The 23,976-nt window shown below is 54.5% G+C and overlaps 2 protein-coding genes across 6 annotated transcripts; both read right to left on the bottom strand.

Moving 5' to 3' along the window:
* Window positions 1-550: 550 nt before the first annotated feature.
* Window positions 551-3,561, bottom strand: TNFSF13 (TNF superfamily member 13). 4 transcript variants are annotated; one of them, XM_086685848.1, is made up of 7 exons: window positions 3,458-3,561; window positions 2,345-2,614; window positions 1,917-1,995; window positions 1,719-1,766; window positions 1,455-1,573; window positions 1,114-1,252; window positions 551-873 (listed from the first exon to the last, which is right to left on the bottom strand). In XM_086685848.1, the coding sequence occupies exons 2-7, from the start codon at window positions 2,600-2,602 to the stop codon at window positions 764-766; spliced, it is 753 nt and encodes a 250-aa protein (XP_086541974.1). In that variant the 5' UTR covers window positions 2,603-2,614; window positions 3,458-3,561; the 3' UTR covers window positions 551-763. The 4 variants fall into 4 exon arrangements, with proteins under 4 accessions (XP_086541974.1, XP_086541975.1, XP_086541976.1 ...); XM_086685849.1 differs by having other exon boundaries at window positions 2,345-2,574; window positions 3,458-3,559; XM_086685850.1 differs by lacking the exon at window positions 3,458-3,561 and adding an exon at window positions 2,109-2,153 and having other exon boundaries at window positions 2,345-3,379.
* Window positions 3,562-4,002: 441 nt separating this feature from the next.
* On the bottom strand, window positions 4,003-11,824 carry TNFSF12 (TNF superfamily member 12). Of its 2 annotated transcripts, none has more exons than XM_086685851.1 (7): window positions 11,502-11,824; window positions 11,293-11,343; window positions 10,832-10,907; window positions 10,079-10,132; window positions 9,958-9,993; window positions 4,914-5,038; window positions 4,003-4,730 (listed from the first exon to the last, which is right to left on the bottom strand). In XM_086685851.1, exons 1-7 carry the CDS (start codon window positions 11,658-11,660, stop codon window positions 4,479-4,481), a joined length of 753 nt encoding a protein of 250 aa, XP_086541977.1. In that variant the 5' UTR covers window positions 11,661-11,824; the 3' UTR covers window positions 4,003-4,478. The 2 variants fall into 2 exon arrangements, with proteins under 2 accessions (XP_086541977.1, XP_086541978.1); XM_086685852.1 differs by having other exon boundaries at window positions 11,293-11,340; window positions 11,502-11,822.
* Between the last annotated feature and the right edge of the window lie 12,152 nt (window positions 11,825-23,976).

Genomic DNA, 23,976 nt, shown 5'->3' with positions numbered 1-23,976 from the left:
GCGGGTCTTGAGCAGAAAGCAAGCTCGAGGAGTGAAGGAAGACCAGCATTCGGGCCAAGATTTACCCGAGGCTGCCCGGCGACCCGTCCCAGCCCCGAGAGGCTTGGAGGGCCCGTCACGCTAGGGGAGCGGAGGGCAGGAAAGGCGGAACTTGGCACCCGTAGGGTGGTGTGTCTGCAAAGGGACTGTCGTCGTCGTCGTCGGACACCCCCTCCCCCCCCCACAGACGGGCGCACAATAAACACACCCCTGGAGATAGTGATGGGAGCCGAGCCGGGGCCCCGTTGGTGGAGAGGGAGGTGAGGGCGGGGCTTCTTGTGGAGGGAGGAGGCAGCGGGTACCTGGAGAGGTGTGGCGTGGGGAACCAGGAGTTTCCCGAGTGGAGGGAGGCTTCGTGGACTTCTGCCAACAGGCAGGCTGCTTCTCTCAAGCTGCCGCTAGATGGTGGTGCTGTTCTGGAAGCATTCCAGTGGGACTTAAAGTAGGTCTCCACCAAGGCCTGGCACTGCCCCCCTTTTCTCCCCCCACCCCCCAAGAATGTGGGGCTGGATGGGGGACGAGAGCAAGAATTACACTTCTTTAATAACCGTGAAGTCGAAGTCCAGGGGATGGGGGCGGAAAGGGAAAAGGGAGGCACGGAGATTCGTGAGTCCTCAAACCCAGGGTTCCAGTCAACCCTAGAAGAGGCCTCTGTTCCTGTTAGCTTTTGGCTGCCTCCAGTATGTCCCCACCCCAGTCTTCCGAGCTTGAGACCACCTCAAAATCACAGTTTCACAAAGCCCAGGAAGGTTCCAGATGGCGAGAGGCTAAGCTTCGCCCTTCCCCGGGGGATTGTGACACTCAGAATATCCCCTTGGTGTAGGTGGAAGACACCTGAGAGGAGAGAAGAGATGCTCAGTGAGGTCACGGTCACGCAGAATGACGTCTCCCCTCCCTTCTCCAGCTCAACCTCTTTTGCGCTTTCTGTCCTTCATTCCAGAGCCACCTCTCCACCCAGGCTTCCAACCCCCTGCCGGAGCTTCCTCGTCACCACCCCCCCCCCCCCCCACGGGGTCAGAGAGACCCTGCTCTTCTCACGACCCCTCCCCCCTCCACCGCCCACAGGGCTCCCACCTGCACTGTAGCAACTATTGTAGGCCCAGTCCGGATTGGAAGGCATACTTCGTATACAACGGAATAGCGTCTCCTGCCTTCCCCGGCCCTCCCGGGACACCACCTGACCCATGGTGAAAGTCACATCGTGGAACAGGACCTGGCAGGGAACGGAGGAGAAACGAGATGGCTCAGTGCTGGGAGGCCTCGGGAGCCTGGACAAGAGAGCCAAGGAAGGAAGGAGGGTCTTCTAAGTTTGGTATGAACAGAAGGGTCGGGAATTCTCAGTAGCAGGACTTACCGGCCCTGGGAGAACAGACCTCCGGCCCCCCACGTGAGGCGTAGGGTATGTTTGGGATTACCTGGCTATACAGCAGATAAACTCCAGTGTCCCAGACTCGAACAACGTATCCTTGGGCCTCCAGGCTTCTCCCACGCTTAAGAGCTGGTTGCCAGATCACCTCTGTCACATCAGAGTCCTCTGGGGGTGAGGAGTGGGGCAGTCAGGATCTCCCTGCGTTCTCAGACACTCTTCGCCCGCAGGAGTCCCTTGGGCCCAGGTGCCAGCCCCCCAGTTCCCCAACCCGGCCCCTCCCCAAAAGCCGTTATCGAAGAAAACTGCTCACCCTTAGAGGTGATGTTGATGGGGACAAGGTGCAGAACGGAGTGCTTCTCTGAGGAGAGAGGGGAATCTGAGCAGTGCCCTCCTGCCCCAGCCGCCCTGTGCTCAGCCCCTCCACCCTCACCCTGGCTGCAGATAACCGTCCCCAGATCCCCATGCGGCTGGATCACCTCCCACCCCGGCTGCACCCCGGAGGCCTCACTCTTCTGTTTATGGGTGAGCACTGCTCTCTTTCTCCGGGACCTCTCCCCATTCTCCCAGGCTTCCAGGGCGTCAGGGCTCTGCTTACGGAAAGAGGGTCGGGGTTAGGCTGAGATGCAAGGGTCCCAGGCAGCCTCTCTTCCCAGCCCGCCCCCTCCCTCCGCCCCAGGAGTGCCTCACATCTCTCATGCACTTTTCCCCAGCAACCTGAGTCTCGGTGCTGGCTCTCCTCCAGGATCTGTTAGGTACGAGAAGCATTAATCTTTAACAATTTCCTTTCCTGGAATGGCTGCTCCCTTGACCTCCAAACCTGGGACCCTCTCTTGCACCTACTCAAAACTTTACAGACCGAGAGGCTAGAACCAAGAGGTCCGGAGGTGGCCCCGCCATCCATCCCTTTCTCCCCCACGCCCTTCTCCCCTCACTCACCTGCTCCCGGAGGCTCGGCCACGGATGCCCTTCTTCCTCCTCGCAGGGCCCTCCAGTCCTCTGCAGCCGAGTCACCTCTCTCCTTAGATTTTGCAGCTCTGTTTGCTGGGTCAGCAGGGCCATGGCACACGCCACAGCCCCGAGAGCGGCCCCCCAACTCAACCAGAGGGCGACTGAGAGCGCCGGCTCTCGGGCCGGGCCCCCCATGTCTCCCGGTGGCCCTCTGGGGGCTGGCAAGGAAGGAGCCGAGGCCGGCATGAGCTGGGGACCCTGCAGAGAGCAGTGGCCTCAGGAGTGGGGTGGCGAGGAGGTGGTGGGGAGGGTGGGGGTGCAGAAGGGAAGAAGAAGAGTGTTACGCAAGGGAGAAATAAAAAGGAACTTGAGAATAAAAAGGAAGGAGGAGGAAAACCGGCTAGGGGCACTGCTGGAGCTCCTGGCACCCCACTGCGGGGCCGGTGGCGTCTTGAGACACGCTCCCCCGCCCCCCTCCCCCCCACACCCTTCTCCAGCCTCAGGAGAATTCGGTGACAATCTGTCTAGGAAGGACGGGACTGCCAGTGACACCCAGGAAGCAGCCCGAGCACGGGAACCCTGGGAGGGCCCCAGGAGTGGGGGAGGGAAGGTCGGCTGCCCCGGGGCACAGTGCCAAGAGCAGGGATGGAGGCACAAGCTGGGCAGCTTGGGGGTCAAGGGGTGAGGGTGGGAGACCCTCTGGCTGAGCCACGGGAGAGGTCTCTGGGCAAGTTGGCTGGGAACGACTGAACGTGCAAAAGGAGGGGAGGGGGCGGATGGGGAGGAGAACCAGGGTCGCGGAAGCCAGAAACTGGCCGGGTTCTGGGGTTAGGGCCAGGCCGGGTGTGTTGGAATAAGGCCTGCACTACTCCCTGTGCTGAACTTGGCAAGCAGGACTTCCTGTTTCCCGAGAAAAGCTCTTACATAAGGCTCTGGTCAAAGAGAGAAAGAGACAGCCCCGAGCACCCTACCGCTGGAAGGTTCCTCCCCTGGACCCAGGCCCCCCCACTCCCCTGGCCGGCCGCATCCTGCTTCCTGACCCCGAGCTCCCCTGCGAGCCTGCTCCCCACCCCACATCCAGGCCAGGGCTTGGGCCCGCACCTGCTGAATGTCCAGAGGCTCCCGCTCCTCCCAGCCAGGGATCACCCTGGGGAGGAAGCCCGCCTCCTAGGTAAATGAGGCGGCTTCTGCTGGACCTTGGGCAGAGGATTGATTTTTTTTCCTGGCAGTTTGCCTTTTGACTCTCTGTTCATGCCTCAGGGGTCAGAAGCATGTGGGTCCCCATTCCCGAGCCTGTACATTGCCCTGGAGTCCCAGCCGTCCCACACCCCACCCTTCGATGCCCAGCCCCCCTTGCCATGTCCCTCGGCTACCCTGAGAACTGTTCCCTAAGTCCCAATAGAGAGACCGTGGGGGCGCCTGGGGGGCTCAGTCAGTTGAGCGTCCGACTTCGGCTCAGGTCACGATCTCACGGTTCATGGGTTCGGGCCCCGCGTGTGGCTCTGTGCTGACAGCTCGGAGCCTGCAGCCTGCTTCACATTCTGTGTCTCTCTCTCTCTCTCTCTCTCTGCCCCTCCCCTACTCGTGCATTGTCTCTCTCTCTCTCCCTCTCTCAAAAACATTAAAAAAAAAAAAAGAGAGAGAGAGACCGTGGCTTATTCTCTTTAATATTCACTTATCAACATTTTGTCACAATAATAATAAAAATAATATCTGTTTTAAAAATCCACAGGGAATTATCGGGAAGGATCTCGTCTTGCTCTTAGCCCTCACGTTTGGGAACTCCTGGCCCCGTCTCAGTCTCCCTGGCGTCCAGCCCCTCTTAGTGCCTGAACAGGCGGTGGGGACCCACCCTCACCCAGAGTAGAGTAGACACAGTGTCCGGGGGCAGGGTGGGGAGGTTGTGGCCAGGGCGGGGAGTCAGGAGATAAATGGGGGGGGGGGCGTCAAAAGACCAGGGGTTCAGGAGCTAGTGAGGTGCAGGGGGGAGTGGGTGTCAGAGGAGAAGGGGGTTATCTATGTGGCGTGGCAACACGTGAACAGCCCAAGCAGCCTGCAGAGGGGGGGCAGGTCTGGGGCGAGGAGCAGCGGAGGGTGGGGCCCGGGGCGCCACCGGGGCCCCTCAGTGAACCTGGAAGAGTCCGAAGTAGGTGAGGAAGGGGGCGGCCTTGAGATGGGCCCAGGGGAGGGTGCGGATCCGCAGGGAGGACCCTGGCCGGAGGGGCAACAGCCCAGACACGTGGCAGAGGCGGACCTGGGACCCCGGGGAGCTGGCGGCCGTGGCGGAGAATTCTTCCAGGCAGCGCAGGGCCAGCGCGTCGTCCACCAGCAAATCGAGCTTCAGGTAGACGGCCTTCCCCTCGTCAAAGTGCACCTAAGGGGAGGCGGGAGGCGACACGGTCTCCGTGTCCCCTGTCCTCGGTGACCCAGGGATCCACCCCCCCCCAACCCCAGCGCAAAGCCCGAGCTCCCCGCCCACCTGGAGCTGCCCCCGCCCCGTGCCCCGGACCCTTGTCCCCCGGTTCCCGCTTCCCCCCCGGAGCCAGGTGGGGCTTACCTGACTGTACAGGTAGTAGAGCCCAGCCCGAGTGACTGTAAATTCCCCGCTCTGGCGGTCATAGCGCAGTGGGTTGGAGCTGTTGATTTTGGCCTCCTCCCAGCCACTCACCGTCCCGTCCACACCTGAATGTGGGTGTTCAGAGATCGGGGAGAGTCCCTTTCCAGGACTTCCTCACACTCCCCAAAGACCCATCGGGTCCAGAAGACTCGGGGGCCCGCTGGGCCCAGAAGACAGACACGTGGCCCCGGGCCCCGGGTGGAGTCACGGCCCACGGAGCCTGTAGTGTAATAGGAAGTTCCGTGCAGAAATGCAACGTATGTGTGACCAGAGGGGTCGGGAGCAACCCGTCACCAGCCACTTCTGGGGAGAAGAGCCAGATAGAAGGAGAGGTGGTGGGGGGGGGGGGGAGTTGATATTTTGTGTCTCTAGTTTTTTAAATATTTTTTTAAATATTTATTTTTTTGGGGGGGAGTGAGCATGAGTGGGGGGAAAGCAGAGGGAGGGGGAGAGAGAGAGAGAATCCCAAGCAGGCTCCATGTTCAGCACAGTCTGTCGAGGGGCTTGATCCCACGAACCCTGAGATCATGACCTGAGCTGAAAGCAAGGGTCACATGCTTGACCAACTGAGCCACCCGGAAGCCCCTGTCTCTACTGTTTGTCTGTTTTACTTTGAGACCATATACGGTACTTGAATCGTATACTACTGGGGTTATTAAAATTGAAAATAACAAGGGGCGCCTGGGTGGCTCAGACGGTTGGGCATCCGGCTTCAGCTCAGGTCACGATCTCGAGGTCCGTGAGTTCAGGCCCCGCATCGGGCTCTGTGCTGGCAGCTCAGAGCCTGGAGCCCGTTTCAGATTCTGTGTCTCCCTCTCTCTCTGCCCCTCCCCTGCTTGTGTTCTCTCTCTCTCTCAAAAATAAACATTAAAAAAAAAGTGGTACCCAAGTGTCCATCAGACGATGAATGGGTAAGGAAAATTGTGGTATATCCATACAATGAGAAATTATTCAACCACAAAAAGAAATGCTATGGGGGCGCCTGGCTGGCTCACCCAATTGAACGTCCAGCTTTTGATTTTGCCTCAGGTCATGGGATTGAGCCCTTTGTCGGGCTCCTCTGGGATCGTGGAGCCTGCTTGGGATTCTCTCTCTTGCCCTCTCTCTCTGCCCCCCCCACCCCAAAATAAGTAAACTTTTAAAAATAGAGTTTAAATGGGCGAATTGTATGGACCCTGAAGCACAGCTCCATAAAGATGTACCGGAAAAACAAAACAAACAAACAAAAAAACACCACTCTAGAGCCGGACCAGTTACAAATTGCAAAGAAGGTGAATACTAAAATGACAGCGCACAACCCAAGTGGCTTCCCGGGTCCTCCCAGGCCCGCCCCAGTCCACTTCTCCAATGTCACCTCTCCTCTCGCTGCGCCAGCTCACAGGACTCCCACCTCCTTCCTGTTCCCGCCGCACACCTGGCACCTTCCCTCGGCCAGATCCCGACTCCGCTGGGAACCCTTCCCCGGCCACCCTGGCGTGGCCAGTCCGGCCTGTCTTTCACCTGCTCGCCACGGCCCCCCCCCCCCCTTCAGAGCAGCCGCCGTCGCAGGAAGTCATCCGGTTTAGTTACACAGGAGGAAGTGTGGGGTCCCACCCGGCCTTACTGTCTACTGTGCCGTGGCCCCCGGGGCTGGGCCTGCTCGGAGTGGGCGCCCAGGGGACACTGGTGGGAGGAAGGAGGGGGGTGGCCAACGTGGCCCCCCGGCTCTGGCTTCGTGTGGCTCTGGCGGCTGCGGTCCCGGGCCTCGCTGGCGGCCTTCCCCCTCTGCCAGCCCCGGGGCGCTGTCCTTGCTACTTTCGCAAGGACGTGGTAACGCCTGGCGGGCGTTCTCCACCCACCTACGAGATACCCGTCACCCTGCAGACTCCCATGTGGGCCTCCCCACCCCACTCACTGTGCCGTCACCATCGGACCGTAATACCATCCGGACCCAAACTGAGCGCGGCGCCTCCACTCCGGCCTCACTTTCTGTCTCTGTTCCCGCATCTGGCTCCGGGTTCTTGCCCCCACGGGGTACCCAGGCCCCTCTCTGGCCCCCACAGTGTGGTCTCCTCCACTCTCACCGGGATTCTTCCCAGCCTCCTTCCTCCTTGGGCCCCCCCCCCCCGCCCCGGTCTCCCCGGTCCCCGGCTCCAGTATATTCCCTACACACAGCCACGGGGAGTGAGGTTTCAAAAACGCAGATGTGAGCCTGCCTCTACTTGCTTTGACCTTGGAATGACTTCCAGAACGCCTGTGTGGCCCGGCTCCATATTCTCGTCCAACCTTGAGTCTCATGCTGTTCCAGCAGCAAGTCCCTCCGACCACGCTGGGCTTCTCCTGGTCGCCCGGCCTCATCATCCTCTTGCCAGACTCGGGCTTCGGCACAAGCGGCTCCTTCCACCTGGCACGCCCTTGACCCCTGGTGGTCCATCTTACATTCGCGCTTCAGGGTCCGCGCCTTTTTGAGACAGGAATCCCGACTCCACTGTAAAGTTGGGTGTCTTCCTCTTCGCCACCGCCTACCTCTGGCTACTTTCATTTTTGTTCCTGTCCCAGCCTACCGTAACTTGCAAATCCCTATGCCTGTCTCCTCTCCTAGACAGTGACTTTTTCTCGCGGACAGGTCTGGGTATCATCCCCCGTGGGCGCCCGGCCCGGTGCTTACCAACAGCAGGTGCTCAGTGCGTGTGTGTTCCGTCAGGGGACGAATGAATGTCTGGGTAGCTGCTAAAATAAATGGCCCATGTGGAGGGGAGGAAGGCTGGCCTGGGGCCTGAAGAGGAGGGGGAGAGAAGGAGGGAGGGCGCGCCCCACTATGGGACCAGCCTGGGCGAAGGCTGGTTGTGGCCAGGGGGCACGGGGTCCCTGGGACCACGATGTCCGCCAATGTCACCACCACAAACCTCAAATGGACATTCTTTATAGCCTGGCAGCCTTCCTGCTCCTCCCCACGAAGCTCGCTCTTGTAGTCCTCAAGGTAAGCGTTTTGTACCACCTCTGCTCACCCCCTGCCCACCCTCCTCATTCTCCCGAGGACCTAGAAGTCATCACGCAAGGGCTCCCTCACGTCCCCCCACCAGCACTAAAAACTGACCTGTCGTCACATTCTCCAGGGGGTGATGTGTTCCTCTCTCTGTTCTGGAACCCACCCCTGGCCCCCTTCCTGGACGCTGCCCTGCAGGCTCCCCCCACCCCCGCACCAGGCATGTCTGGGACACAAGCCGGCGCTGGCTGGGTTCAAACCCGGGCTCCACCCCTGGGTATCCTCGAGGCCTCACACAGGTTAAGTGGCCTCTATCTACTGGGCCGCCTGGGTGGCTCAGTCGGTTAAGCGCCCACCTCTCGGTTTTGGCTTAGGTCATGATCTCGCAGTTCGTGAGATCGAGCCCCGCATCGGGCTCCGTGCTGACAGCTTCCTTTTAGGGCTATTGCAGAGACTGGATGAATGTTCCATTCAGTAGCCGTTGGCTAAGACCCCTGTAGGGTTGCTCATCACCAGAAGGACTGCACCCTTCCTCCATACACAGCTCCCTCCAGCTACTGGCCTGTTGCTCCGCTCGTCACAGAGAAACTTCTAGAAAGGGTTGTCACCGTCTCCAATTCCTAGTTCCCATTTTGTCTTAACCCAATCCACACTGGCGTCCCTCCTAACGGGGCCACTGAAACCGCCCACGTCCAGGTCACCAGCTGACTTTTAAGGTTACCAAACCCAGCAGTCATCTCATGTGACCACTCAGCTGCATGGGGCACAGATGGCCACACCCTCCTGGGTGAGATCGAGCCTTCTCCCAGATCACAGGACACTCCCCTCCCCGGTTTCTTCCCTTCTGTCCGGCTGCTTTTCTCAGCGTCCATTGGGCTGTCTTTGGCCTCCCCTCTGGATGTCCCGAGAGCCTCAGGAACTCACTCTGGGGGTGCTTCTTCCTCGCGGTGTTTCATCCAGTCCTACAGCTCTCAATACCACGTCTGTGGCTGTGACGCCTGACTATTCGCGTCCTGACCTAGCCTGAGCGGGCCCACGATGTCCAGCCAGCTATTTGTGGAAGCCGCTGGCTGATTATTAAACACTTAATGATTAATTTACGTATCTCCCAACCCATTTCTCCCCTGGTTAACGCCACCTCAATAAATGGCATCATTAGGGGCTCCTGGGTGGCTCAGTCGGTTAAGCGTCTGACTTCGGCTCAGGTCATGATCTCGCGGTCCGTGAGTTTGAGCCCCGCGTCGGGCCCTGCGCTGACAGCTCGGAGCCTGGAGCCTGCTTCGGATTCTGTGTCTCCCTCTCTCTCTGCCTCTCCCCTGCTTACGCTCTGTGTCTCTCTCTCTCAATAATGAATAAACGTTAAAAAAAAAATAAATGGCATCACAATTCCCAAAGATGCCCAAGTTCAAAACCTAGAAGTCATTTGTGATTCCTTCCTTCCCCTTCCCCCGCACAGCCGACTCATAAGCAAGCCGCTAGCTTCAAGCCACATACCGAATCTATCTACTTCACTTAGAGGCCTTGGCAACGCACGTGGGATGGAGTAGTTGGGGGGGGGGGGGGGGAGGAGAGTCTGGGAGGGGAAGGGGCCAGAGACTGGGTTTGAGGTTCTCAGGTCATAGTGCTGAGTTGGAAGGTCGGGTAAAGGTGGAAAAGAAGAGCCCAGTAGAAACATTTTGAGAAAAGTGATCAGAGTGGTGAAGATTCATAGAATACGGGAGGGGGGTGGCGGGGGGAGAGGAGGGAAGAATCCAATGTGCTTCTTGCACAAGAGCAAGGCCTAATGCTTGGGTGGGGGCAGACTGCCTGGGTTCCCACGCCTGGGTCACAGACAAAGTCCAGGTGTGGGGGCTGAGAGAACCGAGCCCCTGAAGATTTTCTTGAACTGGCTTCTGGGGTTCCCCAGCTGAAGGCAGGGAGGACGGTGGGAAGGGAAAGGTTTTGAGGGGCTCCTTCTCCAGGAGGTCAGTGCTGTGGGGGGCAGGGGGAGAGCAGGGGCAGGTGGGAATGGGGTCTCACCGGCCTGCGCTCCGTCCTGTCCCGGTCGTGGGTGAACTGTAAGACACAGGAAAGGGTGGGTGAGACCTGGCCTGCCCCTCCACCACCCGCCCTCCCTGGGCATAGCTCCCCCATCACCCACCTTCATAGTGAGCTGCGATCGCTCTGCGAGCCCTTGCTTTCCGGCCTTTGGGTGCTGAGAATGAAGGAAAGACAGATGGGCAAAATAGTGCCCAAAAGCCACTCTCCAGCCCCTTCTCCCTCTCAGAAGCCCAGCATCCCCCTTCTGGTCCAGGCTCCTGTCCTCAGAACCTCAGGCCTTATCCCCCTCCACAAGTAGAACGACTATATCATTTCTCATCCAAACTGGGTTGTTTCTGAGAGCAAAAGTCTTGCTATTAATAATCGCACTGACAAAACACTTGTCAGCTGGGACAGTCCTGTGCAAACCTGGGCCTGTAGTCATACGATCATCCCATTCAGAAGTTTCTTAGCTTATTTGGGCCCCGGCCCCTGACTCCCCAACGCCGCTCTGTGTCTCCATCAGGACCCCAGGGGCTCTCCTAACCCCAGACCATCCCTCCTTCCATTTGGCATAGGGTTTGAAATGAGAAGCAGGTCCAAGTGATGGAACAGGCTTCAGAGAGAGGGCCAGAATTCTAGGTTTGAGCGTGCCTCAACTGGTTAGCTGCATGACTGTGAACCGCCGCCCCCCCCCGCCCCGCCCAACACTGTCTGTGCCTCAGTTTCTCCATCCCGCCTGTCAGCGAGGTTCGTGGTTTCGGCTCCGCCCGCTTTGTGGGGCTATTAGGGCAAACACACGCAATAATGAGTGCAGAAGCCACGGCAGACCCGTCACTGTTCCTATTCTGGAAGGTGGATAAGGGGTGCTCACCGCTTCTGCGAGGCCGCGCCAGCCGCTTCAGGAAAGGCCCGGCATCTCGGCTTTCCTCTATCTGGAGATTCAGTTCCTAAGGGAATTAAGGTCAGGGCTAAACCAGGGTCTTGCCTGGGGACCAGCAGAGACGTAAACTGAGACCGACAGGGGGCCCCGTCAGGAGAGGCACCAGCCAGCAGCAGGCACAGAAGCCTTGGGGGGGGGTCCAAGGGGAGGCAAGGTTCCCCCCCCCCGTCTCATACCCCCCCTTCACCCGCGGCCAATAAACACTCCGTACTCAGGTGACCCAGACCCCTTGCACGCAGCCGTCACCCTCTCTCCCCCTCGCTTACCCGTGCACGGCGGTGCACACCCCCGCGCACACGCGCGGCCGGCGCCGCCAGGGCACACCCCGCACCCTCCGCTCGCACACGCTCCCCACGCCCAGACGCGCGCGCCCGCCGCCCACGGCCACTCACCGGCGGGTCCGGGTCCTCCTCTGCCACCAGCTCCCCCTGGGAAGGCTCCTGCTGGGAAGGAGGCAGCGTCACCCAGCCCTCCTCCACCTGACATCTCACCCTCCACCCATCTTCCTGGCCCCGAGCCCTCGGCCCACCCGGCCGCGCCCGCCGCTCCGCAGACGCGGCTCCGGGCCGGCCCCGGGAGGGCTGCGCCGCAGGGGCCTCACCTGGGCGGGCGGCGGGGGCCGGCGCCCCAGGCTGACCGCGGCCAGCAGGAGGCCGAGGCAGGCGAGCGCCAGGCCCAGGCCCAGCGCGAGCGGGGCCAGCAGGGCGGTGCCCGGCTCCCCCAGGAGCCCCCTCCGCCTCTGGCTCCGACGGCCGGCCATGGGGGCGGGGGGCTGTGCCTGCCGCGCCGCCCCCCCCTCCCGGGACCCGCGGGGGCGAGGGAGGGGGAGCGGGCGGAGCGGGCGGCGGAGAGGGAGGGGCGACGGACGCGCCCGGGGAGGGGAGCGCTCAGGAAGCCGGACGCTGCTCGTGCGCCGGGGCGCGGGCGGCCGGGCGCGTGCACCGCGCAGACCCCGGGAGGAGCCCCGCGCCGTCGGCCCCGTGCGCCCGCGGGGCCGGGGTTGGCGGGAGGGGCCCCGGCCCGGGGGTGGAAGGGGGGGCGGCGCGGGCGGCGGGGGCGCGGCGCGCGGGGCCTCCACCCGGCCCGGGGGCGGCGGCGGCGTTGGCGGCGGCGGCGGCGGGACCCCCGCGCCTCCGACGGGTCTAGTTGATTTCGGGCTCCTGCCCGAGGTCACCGCGCGGTGTGGTAGGGGCCAGAGCAAGTTTGGACTTTATCGGCTGCACCGCAGGCCGGTACTTCCGTGCAAGTGATGAGAGAGCCTAAGGCCCATTGAGGGCCAAGCGCAAGCCAGCACGATCCCCCCCCTCCCCGCCCTCCCCTGCCCCCACCCCCGAGATGGGATGTGTGTGCTATTCCTCAGGCACTCCCGGCCGCCCGAGAACAAAGGAGAGGAAAGAAAAACGAATGGTTAACTGATAGAGATCACAGTCGTGCAGGACCTGAGTCTCCCATCAGCCTGTAAATATTTTAGTAAAATACAAGAAAAAGGCAATCTTATCGATAGCCTCATCTCCAGACACCCGTAGACTCAGTTTCCTGGAGCCCCAGCATCACCCTCCCCTGCCTAGTGATGTGGGGAACACAGGCGAGAAGGAAATAGGTATGGGGCGCCTGGGTGGCTCCGTGGATTAAGCCTCCGACTTGGGGTCAGGTCATGAACTCACTGTGAGTTCAAGCCTTGCTTAGAACTCTGTGCTGACAGCTCGAGCCCGGAGCCTGCTTCAGATTCTGTCTGCGTCTCTCTGCCCCTCCCCTCCCCTGCTCTCTCTCTCTCTGTCTCAAGTGTAAAATAAAACATTAAAAATTAAAAAAAAAAAGAAGGAAATGGCAGGTGACATTAAATGTCCTGATAATCGGCAGCCCATTGAGGCAAATCCAGAGAACATTTCTCCAGGAAGCCCCTACCGTCCTCCTGTCGATGCCTCACTGGAGGGGAAAACAGCCTTAGCCTGACCATGGCTGGGCCTTGGGTATCTTAGGAGTCCTCTTTGGCGTATCAAAGTCCTTCTGGAAACCTCCCTTTGGTCCTCACCTCCCCAACGCCTTAGTATATAAGCAGCCTTCACAACCCCCCGGGGCAACTCTTTCTACCCAGGGGTCCTGTCCCCATGCTTTAAATAAAATCATCTTGTTTTGCACCAATGATGTCTCAAGAATTCTTTCTTGGCTGTCAGCTCAGCTCTGAACCCCCTTCCCTCTTCAAAATCCCATCACGAGGAACTGGAAAAGAACCTGAGGACATGGTTAACGCGGGTCCTGTTGTCACTACTCTGGGCAGATCAGTTGGTGGTCAGTTAAAAAACGTGAGCATCTGGCGGTGGGTTGCGTCATCCTCCGCCCCGTTAGTGTTCCCCAAATGCAAGTGTCTGGAAACACACGGGCTGCTTCCGGTAATCACAGGGCCTAAATGAGCTCAAGGAGAGCTACAAGAGCCCTATAAATGAATTTGGTAAAAGCCGGACCCTCAAGAATGCATTTAACACTGGGGCGCCTGGGTGGCTCCTCGGATTCTTGGTTCAGCTCCTGTCATGATCTCACGGTTTCCTACGTTCGAGCCCCTCGCCGGGCTCCTCGGTGAGCATGCAAAGCCTGCTTGGGATTCTCTCTCTTCCTCTCTCTTTCCTCCCCTCACTAGGACTGTCTCTCTCCCTCGCTCTCAAAATAAGTTAAAAAAAAACTAAAAAGAATGCATTTCACCTGTTAACATTCACTTCAGCACATTTGCAGTGAAAAAGGATTAGCAAACAATTCCGTTGCAAGAGGAATAATTAAAAAGGGTAAAGCAGTGATTCTAAGGGAAGTGTATGGAGAACCTTCTGCCTTGAGGCTCTGTGTCGTCCTGCCCTTTTGTTCTGGAACCTGCTGACCTACCTTCCTCCTTCAGGGTGTCATCACTTTTATTCCCCATACTTGGGACACTCAGACCACCCCAGCTCAAAGTCATTTTGGAGGGTTTTCCAGATCATCTTTTCTAAACAGGATCCAAACTTCCCTCATTCTCTGTTCTGGTACCCCTTATCGGTTTCTCAGCTCTCACAATTTATAATGATAGATTGGCTACTATCTCCCCATCTACATTGTAAAGTATAAAATTATATATTTTCTGGCTTCTGCTTCTAGAAGAAGCGTCTATTTCTAGAAGGTAAATTCTATGAGGACTTTATTCACTGTGTTCCCAGCACCTTGTCAAATGCTGGTTCCCCAAACGTCACTAGAACAAACTGTTGAGAAGACAAATTAGACTTTATTGCTTGCCCCTCAAAGGTCTGACACCTCATAGGGAAATGGGCAAGCCCATGACATTTATTGAGACCTTGAAGTCTGGTTTCAAGCAGGTGTTCCCATGCAGGGGCAGGAACAGGGGTTGTTGATTAAGGTAGGTAAGGGTTAGGGTGGAATCATGGAGAATTTACACAACAAGGTGAGAGGCTCAAATAGTCTTAAAGTGTAAACGGTCAGTTGATATTTCTATTGATAATCAGCTGATTTGTTTTAGCCCTTTTTTTTTTTTAAGGTAATCTCTACACCCAAAATGGGGCTCAAACTCATGTCCTTGAGGTCAGGAGTTACACGCTCTACCCGACGAGCCAGCCAGGTGCCCCTGATTGTTTTTTTTTTGTTGTTTTTAATGTTTTTTATTATTTTTTTTAAATTTATTTTTGAGAGAGAGAGAGAGAGACAGAGCACGAGCAGGGGAGGGGCAGAGAGAGAGAGCCAGAACGGAAGTTAGATGCTTAACCGACTGAGCCCCCCAGGCGTCCCTTAAAGAGATTGAAGAAGACAAAACATTCATAACATAAGAGGTAGATACTACATGAAAAAGGAACAATCAGAAAGCAATATTTCCCAGTGGCTAAAAATATGGTTGCAAAATAAAATAAAATAATTTTAAGTAGGTTTCATGCCAGTGCAGAGCCCAATGCAGGGCTTGAACTCACAACCCTGAAATCAAGACCTGAGCTGAGACCAAGAGTTGGACTCAATCGACTGAGCCACCAGGTGCCTCTTTTTAATTGTTTACAATTTTTATTTTTTTTTTAGTAATCTCTACACTCAACCTGGGGCTCAAACCCACACCCCAAGATCAAGAGTTGCACACTCTTCCAACTAAGCGAGCCAGGCGGCACCATAAAAATAAAATGTTTCATAGAAAGATTAAAAACAGAGACCTGGCTGGCTCAGTTAGTTAGCACGTGACTCTTGATCTCGTGGTTGTAAGGGTTTTTTTTGTTTGTTTTTTTGTTTTGTTTTTGCTGTTGTAAGTTTGAGCCCCACATTGGGCATAGAGAGAACTTAAAATTAAAATCTTAAAAAAAAAAAAAACAAAACCAGAGTTGAGGAAAACAACTGTATAGAGCAAAAAAGATGAAAAGCGGGAAATCAGGGAGAGAAGATAGCAAACACAGAGGACCAATCCAGGAGGACTATACGGTTATTAGGAATCCTAGAAAATGAATTTGAATAAAAGGGAGGGAAGAAAAATATCTTAGGAAACGATCAGAGATAATTTCCAGAACTGAAAGGCTTGTCTTCATTCTGGATGGGTCTGTTGTGTGCTCAAGCTAATGAATGAAAAATTATCCATGTGTAGATACTTCCTCGTGAAATTTCACAACATCAGGAATAAAGGGAAGATGTTAAAAGTTTCTTTTTTTTTTTTTTAATGTTTATTTTTGAGACAGAGACAGAGCATGAACAGGGGAGGGTCAGAGAGAGAGGGAGACACAGAATCCAAAACAGGCTCCAGGCTCCGAGCTGTCAGCACAGAGCCCGACGCGGGGCTAGAACTCACGGACCGTGAGATCATGACCTGAGCCGAAGTCGGATGCTTAACCGACCAAGCCACCCAGGCGCCGCTTTATTTATTTTTTAAAAATGTTTGTTTTTATTTAGAGAGAGAGCGCGCACACATGTGCATGGGAGGGACAGAGAAAGAGGGAGAGAGAGAATCTCAAACAGGCTCAGCACTGTCAGCGCAAAGCCCAGTGTGGGGCTCGAACTCATGAACTGTGAGATCATGACCTGAGCCGAGATCAAGAGTCCTATGCCCAACCAACTGGTCACCCAGGTGCCCTGAGGTTTTAAATAAACTTTATCTTTATTTTGTTTTAATTTTTTAAAAATATTTATTCATTTTTGAGAGACAGAGCATGAGTGGTGGAGGGGCAGAGAGGGAGGGAGACACAGAATCCGAAGCAGGATCCAGGCTCCCAGCTGTCAGCACAGAGCCTGACACGGGGCTCGAATCCACAAACTGTGAGATCACGACCCAAGCCAAAGTCAGACACTTAACCAACTGAGCCACCCAGGCACCCCATAAACTTTAAAAAAACAAACAAAAAAAGATATTATATAGGTAAAGAGTACAAGAAGAAAGAAAAACAATTAGAATCTCTAGTAGAAAAATTCCAAAACTGAAGAAGAAACTCTTTCTTAATTTATTTTTTTAGTAATCTCCACACCCAGCATGGGACTCGAACTCACGACTCCAAGATCAAGAATTGTTCTTCTGACTGAGCCAGCTGAGTGCTGCTAAGATTTTATTTTTAAGTAATCTCTACTCCCAATGTGAGGTTTGAACTCACCACCCAGAGATCAAGAGTCACATTGACTGAGCGAGCTGGGTGCCCCAAGAAACTCTTCATTTAAATGAAAAATAAGATAGGGATCCACGTGGGGTGTGGAGCCTACCTGAAAAGAAAAGAAAAGAAGAGAAGAGAAGAAAAGAAGAGAAGAGAAGAGAAGAGAAGAGAAGAGAAGAGAAGAGAAGAGAAGAGAAAAGAAAAGAAAAGAAAAGAAAAGAAAAGAAAAGAAAAGAAAAAAAAAGAAAAGAAAAAAAAGGAAAAGAAAATCCTTACGTAATATTGATATGCTTTTTTTTTTTTTTTTTTTTTAAAGTAGGCTTTATGCCCAGCACAGAGCCGAATGCAGGGCCTGAACTCAGGACGCTGAGATCAAGAGTTAGGAGCTTAACTGACTGAGCCACTCAGGTGCCCCTAACTGATACACTTTTAATGAATGACCTTGAATGCTTGAAACGTTCTCCTGGACTGTAGGATTGCATGCAGGAAGTAGGACACGTACGGCTTGTGTTTTAGAGTCAACCTGTAGAAAATTCCAGAACACTTGGTTATGGTTGCAGGAAAGACTGTTGATACTCAAAATCTTAACTTTGTAACTGTGAGGCAAGAAGAGGTTGCCTGTGGAAGTGGAGAAAGAGGAGTTACGAGCTGGCTTCTCTCGCCAAAGACACTGATAAAATTAGAACAGAGGCTCACCTCTTTAAGAGAAATGAGTAATACAAAAACAAAAATATTTATACAAGTAGTGATCGCTGGAAAAAGGGGATGAAGAAGTAGGGGTGAGTTAAAGGCCTCACGTTGTGTGTCGGAAAGTCAATATTCGCTAAAGGCAATATAGAAAACAAATCCAAGTACGCTTGTTTTAGCTAGGGTTTCGGAAATAACTTCCAGAAGAAGCAGGAACAGGAACCTTTAACGGTGCTTGTGTCTAGGTCGAAGGGGTGGGGCGGGGTGAGACTGGATGGGAAGGCGTGAGGCAGTGTTGTTTTCCATGGAAATCTCTGTTCTGCTGGATTTGCTATCAAGTGAACGCAGCATTTCAGTTGGTAGAAAGAAAAAAAAAATTGCAAAAGAAAGCAGGAATCTTGCTGAGCGGGGGAGAGCCATGTGGCCTCCACCAGGCCTGGGGTCACACCTGCTAATGGAAAAAAACAGGGATTGGAGCCTTGGAGACCGCACATCACCCTCTGAGCCTTTAACTTTGGCTTGAAAAATTCATTCAGTACGTTTAACCTTTTTGCTCTTGGTTTGTGGCCAATGCGAGAATTAACTTGCATTTTTTTGGACACCAAGTGGAAGCGACTGGGGAAAAGAGGGAAGCGTAGGAAAAATACCGAAAGGAAATCCGTCACTGTGATTTGTTTTCCTCTGGCTTTTTACGCTTTTCTTCTCAAATTTTCTACCATTATCACGAGAGAAAATAAGGCTTTGGGGGTTTGGGGGTTTTTGTTGTTGTTTGTTTTGCTTTTTTGTTTTGTTTTGTTTTGTTTTTAGAGGCCCAGTTTGATTGATATCGCTTATGTGCAGAGAAGGAATTTCCCACGGTCTGTAAGGGTGGGGGCTGGGAACGTTCCGCTGGCCTCGTATTTTCCGTGCCAGCAAAAGTTTGTTGAACGTGTTAAAAAAGACATCGCAGGCCCCAAATGGTATCCCTCAGAGTCCCCAAAGCAGTGTTCTGTACACCATTTCTTTTAAGCTCCCCCAGAAATGTAGTGCTAACGTCATCCAGGGATTTGGGGTCTGGCAGGAGAGGGCCACCACCCCCCTTCCTCATCCCTGTCGTTCAGGGAAGGATGAGGCCCTGTGCACAGTGAGACACCTTGCTCCCCACTCCCCCGCCACCCGAGAAAGCAGGCCTGCCTGGAACAATCCTTTCTTTTGCCAATAACTTTCTGGCCCCACCCTCCTCCTATAAAAGCCTCCTATTTTGTACAACCCTTCCCCGTGTCTCTCTCCTTGCTGGATCCCGTCCTGCTGCCCCATTCGTGAATGGTTTCTCTTTAATGAAACCAGTGAGAGGGACCCCTGGCTGTGACTCTTGATCTCTGAGTCCTGGGTTCGAGCCCCACGTGGAGCTAAGAGATTACATAAAAAGAAAAAACAAAGTGGGGGTGCCTGGTTGGCTCAGTCGGTTAAGCGTCTGACTTCGGCTCAGGTCACGATCTCGTAGTTTGCAGGTTCGAGCCCTGCATCAGGCTCTGTGCTGATGGCTCCGAGCCTGGAGCCTGCTTCAGATTCTGTGTCCCTCACTCTCTGCCCCTCCCCCGCTTGCACTCTGTCTCTCTCTCTCTCTCTCTCAAAAATAAATAAAACATTAAATAAATAAATAAACAAATAAATAAATAAAAAGTAATAATGCCAATGAGCTCTTCAAATCTACTTGGTTGCAATTTGTTTTTGTTTTTGTTTCTTCCCGGCCGCGCAATTTGTTTTTTAACAAGAGTTTACATACACATTCCATAATCGATCGCTGAATTCACCCTAGAGTATTTTCCACTGGCAATGCTCTAAAAGAAAACATTTTTAATTTATTTATTTTAAGAGAGAGAGGGAGGGAGTGCTTGCATGCACACAAGTAGGGGAGGGGCAGAGAGAGAGAGAGGGAGACACAGAATCCGAAGCAGGCTCCAGGCTCTCAGCTGTCAGCACGGAGCCCGACGCGGGGCTTGAACCCGTGAACAATGAGATCACGACGTGAGCAAAAGTCAGACACTTAACCCACTGAGTCACCCAGGCACCCCTAAAATGTTTTTTAAGTTTATCTTTTATTTTTAGTGACCTCTACACCCAACATGGGGCTCGAACTCCCAACACAACCCCAAGATCAAGAACTCCGTATTCTGCCAGCTTGAGCCAGCCAGGTGCCCCTGTGACATTGATTTTTTTTTTTTTTTGGTTTATTTATTTATTTTGAGGGAGGGAGAGAGAGAGGGAGCACAAGCAGGGGAGGGGCAAAGAGAGTGAGAGAGCGAATCCCAAGCAGGCTCACGCTCTCAGCCCAGAGCCTGACGTGCAGCTCGATCTCACGAACCGTGAGATCATGTCCTGAACTGAAACCGAGAGTTGGATGCTTAACCGACTGAGTCAGCCGGCCCCTGTGACATTGACATTTTTGAATACAGGTCTGTTGTTTTCTAGACTGTGTAAAGGACCCACTCACTTCTGCGTGTGTCTCCTCTACTCTCCGTGCTACACGGCTTTACCTCCGACGGCAGGTACGTGGGTTTCCCACCCATCGACCAATTCTGTGACACCGACCGAGCGACCCATGTGATGGGTTTTTGGAGAGATGGGGGTTCGGAGCTGAGCTGACCCAAGGAAGAATTCTTGAGAAGTCTTTGGTGCAAAAACGGTGATTTTATTAAAGCACCCCTGGGGAGAAAGACCTGCCCTGGGGCTGTGAAGGCTGCTTATATACTAAGGAGTCGGGGAGGTTTCCAGAAGGACTTTGATACGCCAAAGAGGACTCCTAAGATACCCAAGGCCCAGCCATGGTCAGGCTAAGGCTGTTTTCCCCTCCAGTGAGGCATCGACAGGAGGACGGTAGGGGCTTCCTGGAGAAATGTTCTCTGGATTTGCCTCAATGGGCTGCCGGTTATCAGGACATTTAACGTCACTGCCATTTTTTCTGCCTCTGTTCCCCACATCACTGTGGAGGGGAGGGTGATGCTGGGGCTCCGGGAAACTGAGTCTACAGGTGTCTGGAGATGAGGCTATCGATAAGATTGCCTTTTTCTTGTATTTACTACGGTATTTGTAAACTGATGGGAGGAGACTCAGGGCCCGCACCATTACTGTAATCTCTGTCAGTTAACCATTCGGTTTTCTTTCCCCTCCTTTCTTCTCGGGTGGCCGGGAGTGCCTGAGGAATGTCACACACATCCATCTGGGGGGCTGGGCGGGGCTAGCTTGCACTTGGCCCTCGGCTGGCCCTCGGCTCCCTCATCAGATGACCAACTCCATTCTGAGAGACATTCTGAGAGGCCTGCAGGTGAAGGAGGGGCTCTCCCCGCCCCCACACACTCCAGACACAGTCAACAAGTCCAAGTTGGCCCCTGTGCTTCTGGCTGACGGGCTATCGGAGGTTCCCAAGACTTCCTCCTCGGGTTTGATTAATCTGTTCCAGCAGCTCACAGAACTCAAGAACGCAGTTCACTTACCAAGGTTTTATTACCGGAGGGCACAACTCCGGGACAGGCAGAGGGAGAGGTGCAGCGGGCGAGGTGCGTGTAGGGGGGGCGCCCCCCTCCCCACACCTCCCCGTGTTCACCAGCCCAGGGGCTCTGGGGGTTTTATGGAGGCTTCATCACAAGAGGCCCCGTGGGTTAAATCCCCAGTCCTTGGTGACCGGACTCAGTCTTCTGGTCCCTCTTCCCTCCCCGGAGGTGGGAGGCGGGGGAGAAAGTCCCAACCCTATCATGGCCAGGATTCTTCTGGCAACCAGCCCACCTTTAAGAGCTTCTATTAATCTAATTCATTAACATAAAGTCGGGTGCGGTTGACAGGGGCTGTTAGGACACCCGACACGCCTTTCACCTCTCTTGGTTCGGGAGCGATTTCCCCGGAACCCGGATGACAAACCCAAAGAGCCCAACAGATGCTCCCGTTGTCCTTATTGTTCCAAGGGTTTTAGGAGGTCTGTGCCAGAGATCAGGACAAGAGTGAAATTCTGTATTTATTATAAATCACAAGAGCGCAGAACGTCCCCTCATTTTTCTCTTACGGTTAAATTCAGGTTGCGCATTTGTATTTTATTTTTAAATATTTATTCATCTCTGGGGCGCCTGGGTGGCTCAGTTAAGGGTCCGACTTTGGCTCAGGTTGTGATCTCACGGTTCATGGGTTCGAACCCCGCATCGGGCTCTGCGCTGTCAGCTCGGAGCCCGGAACCTGCTTCGGATTCTGGGTCCCTCTCTCTCTGCCCCTCCCCGCTGCTGCTTTTTCTCTCTCAAAAAGAAATCAAGATTAAAAAAAAAAAATTGATGTCCTAGCCCAGGACATCAATTCAGTCCATTACTGGTGATGCTAACTTTGATGCCCTTGCTCAAGGTCACGTGTACCAGGCTTCTCTACCCTAAAGTTACCATCGTCTTTTCAACGTTTATTTATTTTTGGGACAGAGAGAGACAGAGCATGAACGGGGGAGGGGCAGAGAGAGGGAGACACAGAATCGGAAACAGGCTCCAGGCTCTGAGCCATCAGCCCAGAGCCCGACGCGGGGCTCGAACTCCCGGACCGCGAGATCGTGACCTGGCTGAAGTCGGACGCTCAACCGACTGCGCCACCCAGGCGCCCCACCATCGTCTTTTCAATGAACAAATAGTCTGCGGAAAGACATTTGAGACTGTTCTCCAGGATCCTGTTCTCCATCAAACTTCTACCTAAAGATTTTAGCATCTGTAAGTGATTCTTGCCTGAATCAACGATGACTCTGTTGGTTTGAGATCAGATTTCTTACTTCTCCCTCTACACGTATTAAATACATTCGACAGTAATCGCCCTTCTCCCCCATCTATTTGTTTTTATTTTTAGCACAACCATGCACTCCTTACTCGGGTATTTTTAAATTTGTATTTTATTATTTTTTAAATCGTATTGCTTTATTTTGAGAGAGAGAGAGCGTGTGCGCAAGTGGGGGGGCGAGGGAGAGAGAGAAACCCAAGCAGGCTCTGCACCACCAACGCAAGAACCGGGAGATCATGACCTGAGGGGAAACCAAGAGTCGAAGTTCAAACGACTGAGCCGCCCAGGCGCCCCTGTATTTTTTAATGTATTGTAACCCATTAAATTATTATCATTTTAATATTTATATTGTTCCCAATTTTTCCATCTGGTTCCTAGGTCCTCTACAGTTTCTGAGCGCTTCCTTCCCCGCCTCCTGCCTTCGTCCTCCTCCTCCCTCCCCCCTCTGTCTCTGCCTTCTCTCTTCTGTCACCATACGATGTTCTAGGCACGCTTCGTCCTTCTGCAGCACCAGCTCTGGGATCAGCAGCCATTTCTTCGAGGAACTCTGTTTCCTGTCACGGACAAGGTTATTGAGAAGCCAAGGTCACAGAAGAACTCAGTTCTCCTGGAAGTGTCACTGACTGTAGGCTCCTTTGTCAGACAGAGGTAGGATATGTAAATATTATATAATAAAAGTGTAATGTCACCCGTGATCCTGGTCCGACACCTCCAGGTTCCTCCTCATCACCTGCCCCGTGTTCGCATCCCCTCCCCTGTATGCCTATTCACGACACTGTGTTTCTACCACTGTTTACCACAGTTTATATTTGCTGCCCGTCTCCCTCACTTGAATGTCAAGTTCCCTGAGCGCGGGGGACATGTCTGCCTTGAGCACCCTTGTGTCTCGAGCGCCTTGCTTGGTGCGCGGTAGGCACTTTGTGTATTTGTTGGATGAATGGCTGCTTTTCCTCGGCTGGTCCCAAGGAGTGCCCCAAGGGACCTTTTCAGGGGCTCTGCCCGTGCTCTCCCTGGTTAGGGCCTCCCCCTGCCTTGTGCTGCCCGCGCTCAGCCCGACCCTTGCCACCCCCATCATGTCACTCACCCTGCCGTCCTACTGTCAGCTTCCCAGGTGCGGGAACTGTGACCTATTTGCCTTTGTGTCCCCGAACCCGGCCAAGTGCCTTACCCACGGCAGGTATATCCCGTGGACATTTGCTGCATTAGACGAGTGATTTTGCTCAGATGCCACAAGCTGGAAGTGAAGGCACCAGAATTCAGACCTCTTCTCTCCTCGAAGCTTCCATTCCTTTCCACAGGGGAAAGAGGACCCAGCTTTGAAGACGAGGGAGGAGGTCGTGAGCAAGGAGGCGGGGTCAGCATTTCAAGGCCCGGTGGGCAGTCGCCTGCCTTTCATCGGCTTCTTTGGCCTTTGCACCTTCTCTGTTTCAGAGATTCCTGGGTCACGTGGTTTAACTTTTGTCCCAGCTCTCCATCCGTCACATACGTGTCGCAAAGTAAGGAAGATTGAGCCCAGACAAGAACTGGGTGTCAGGAGGGGGCCAGGAGGTGAGTCTACCCTCTGGCCTTCTGGCCTGAAGCTCAGACTTGGCCGTGTCGGCCCCTGGCCCTTGGCACCTGCCGTAGCCTTGGCCCCGAGCTGACAGCTTCGCTCCGTCCTAGCTTGGCTCTGATGGGCCAGACCATCCGGCCCCCCTGTATGCAGGAGAGAATGTGGCAAAAGCAAACATACCTCCCGATACCTCAATGGCAGCTGCCTCAAACCATTTAGGGAAGTCAAATGTAAATGCAGAAATTAGTTAAAAAAAAAAAAAAAAAATCAGGGGCGCCTGGGTGGCGCAGTCGGTTAAGCGTCCGACTTCAGCCAGGTCACGATCTCGCGGTCCGGGAGTTCGAGCCCCGCGTCAGGCTCTGGGCTGACGGCTCAGAGCCTGGAGCCTGTTTCCGATTCTGTGTCTCCCTCTCTCTCTGCCCCTCCCCCGTTCATGCTCTGTCTCTCTCTGTCCCAAAAATAAAATAAACGTTGAAAAA

Source organism: Puma concolor, chromosome E1 (genome assembly GCF_028749965.1).
Source record: "Puma concolor isolate L17-30 chromosome E1, mPumCon1.1.hap2, whole genome shotgun sequence".
In the NCBI taxonomy this organism is placed as follows: domain Eukaryota; kingdom Metazoa; phylum Chordata; class Mammalia; order Carnivora; family Felidae; genus Puma; species Puma concolor.
The sequence above is the reverse complement of the archived record's forward strand: the minus strand, read 5'-3'. Positions and strand labels throughout refer to the sequence as shown.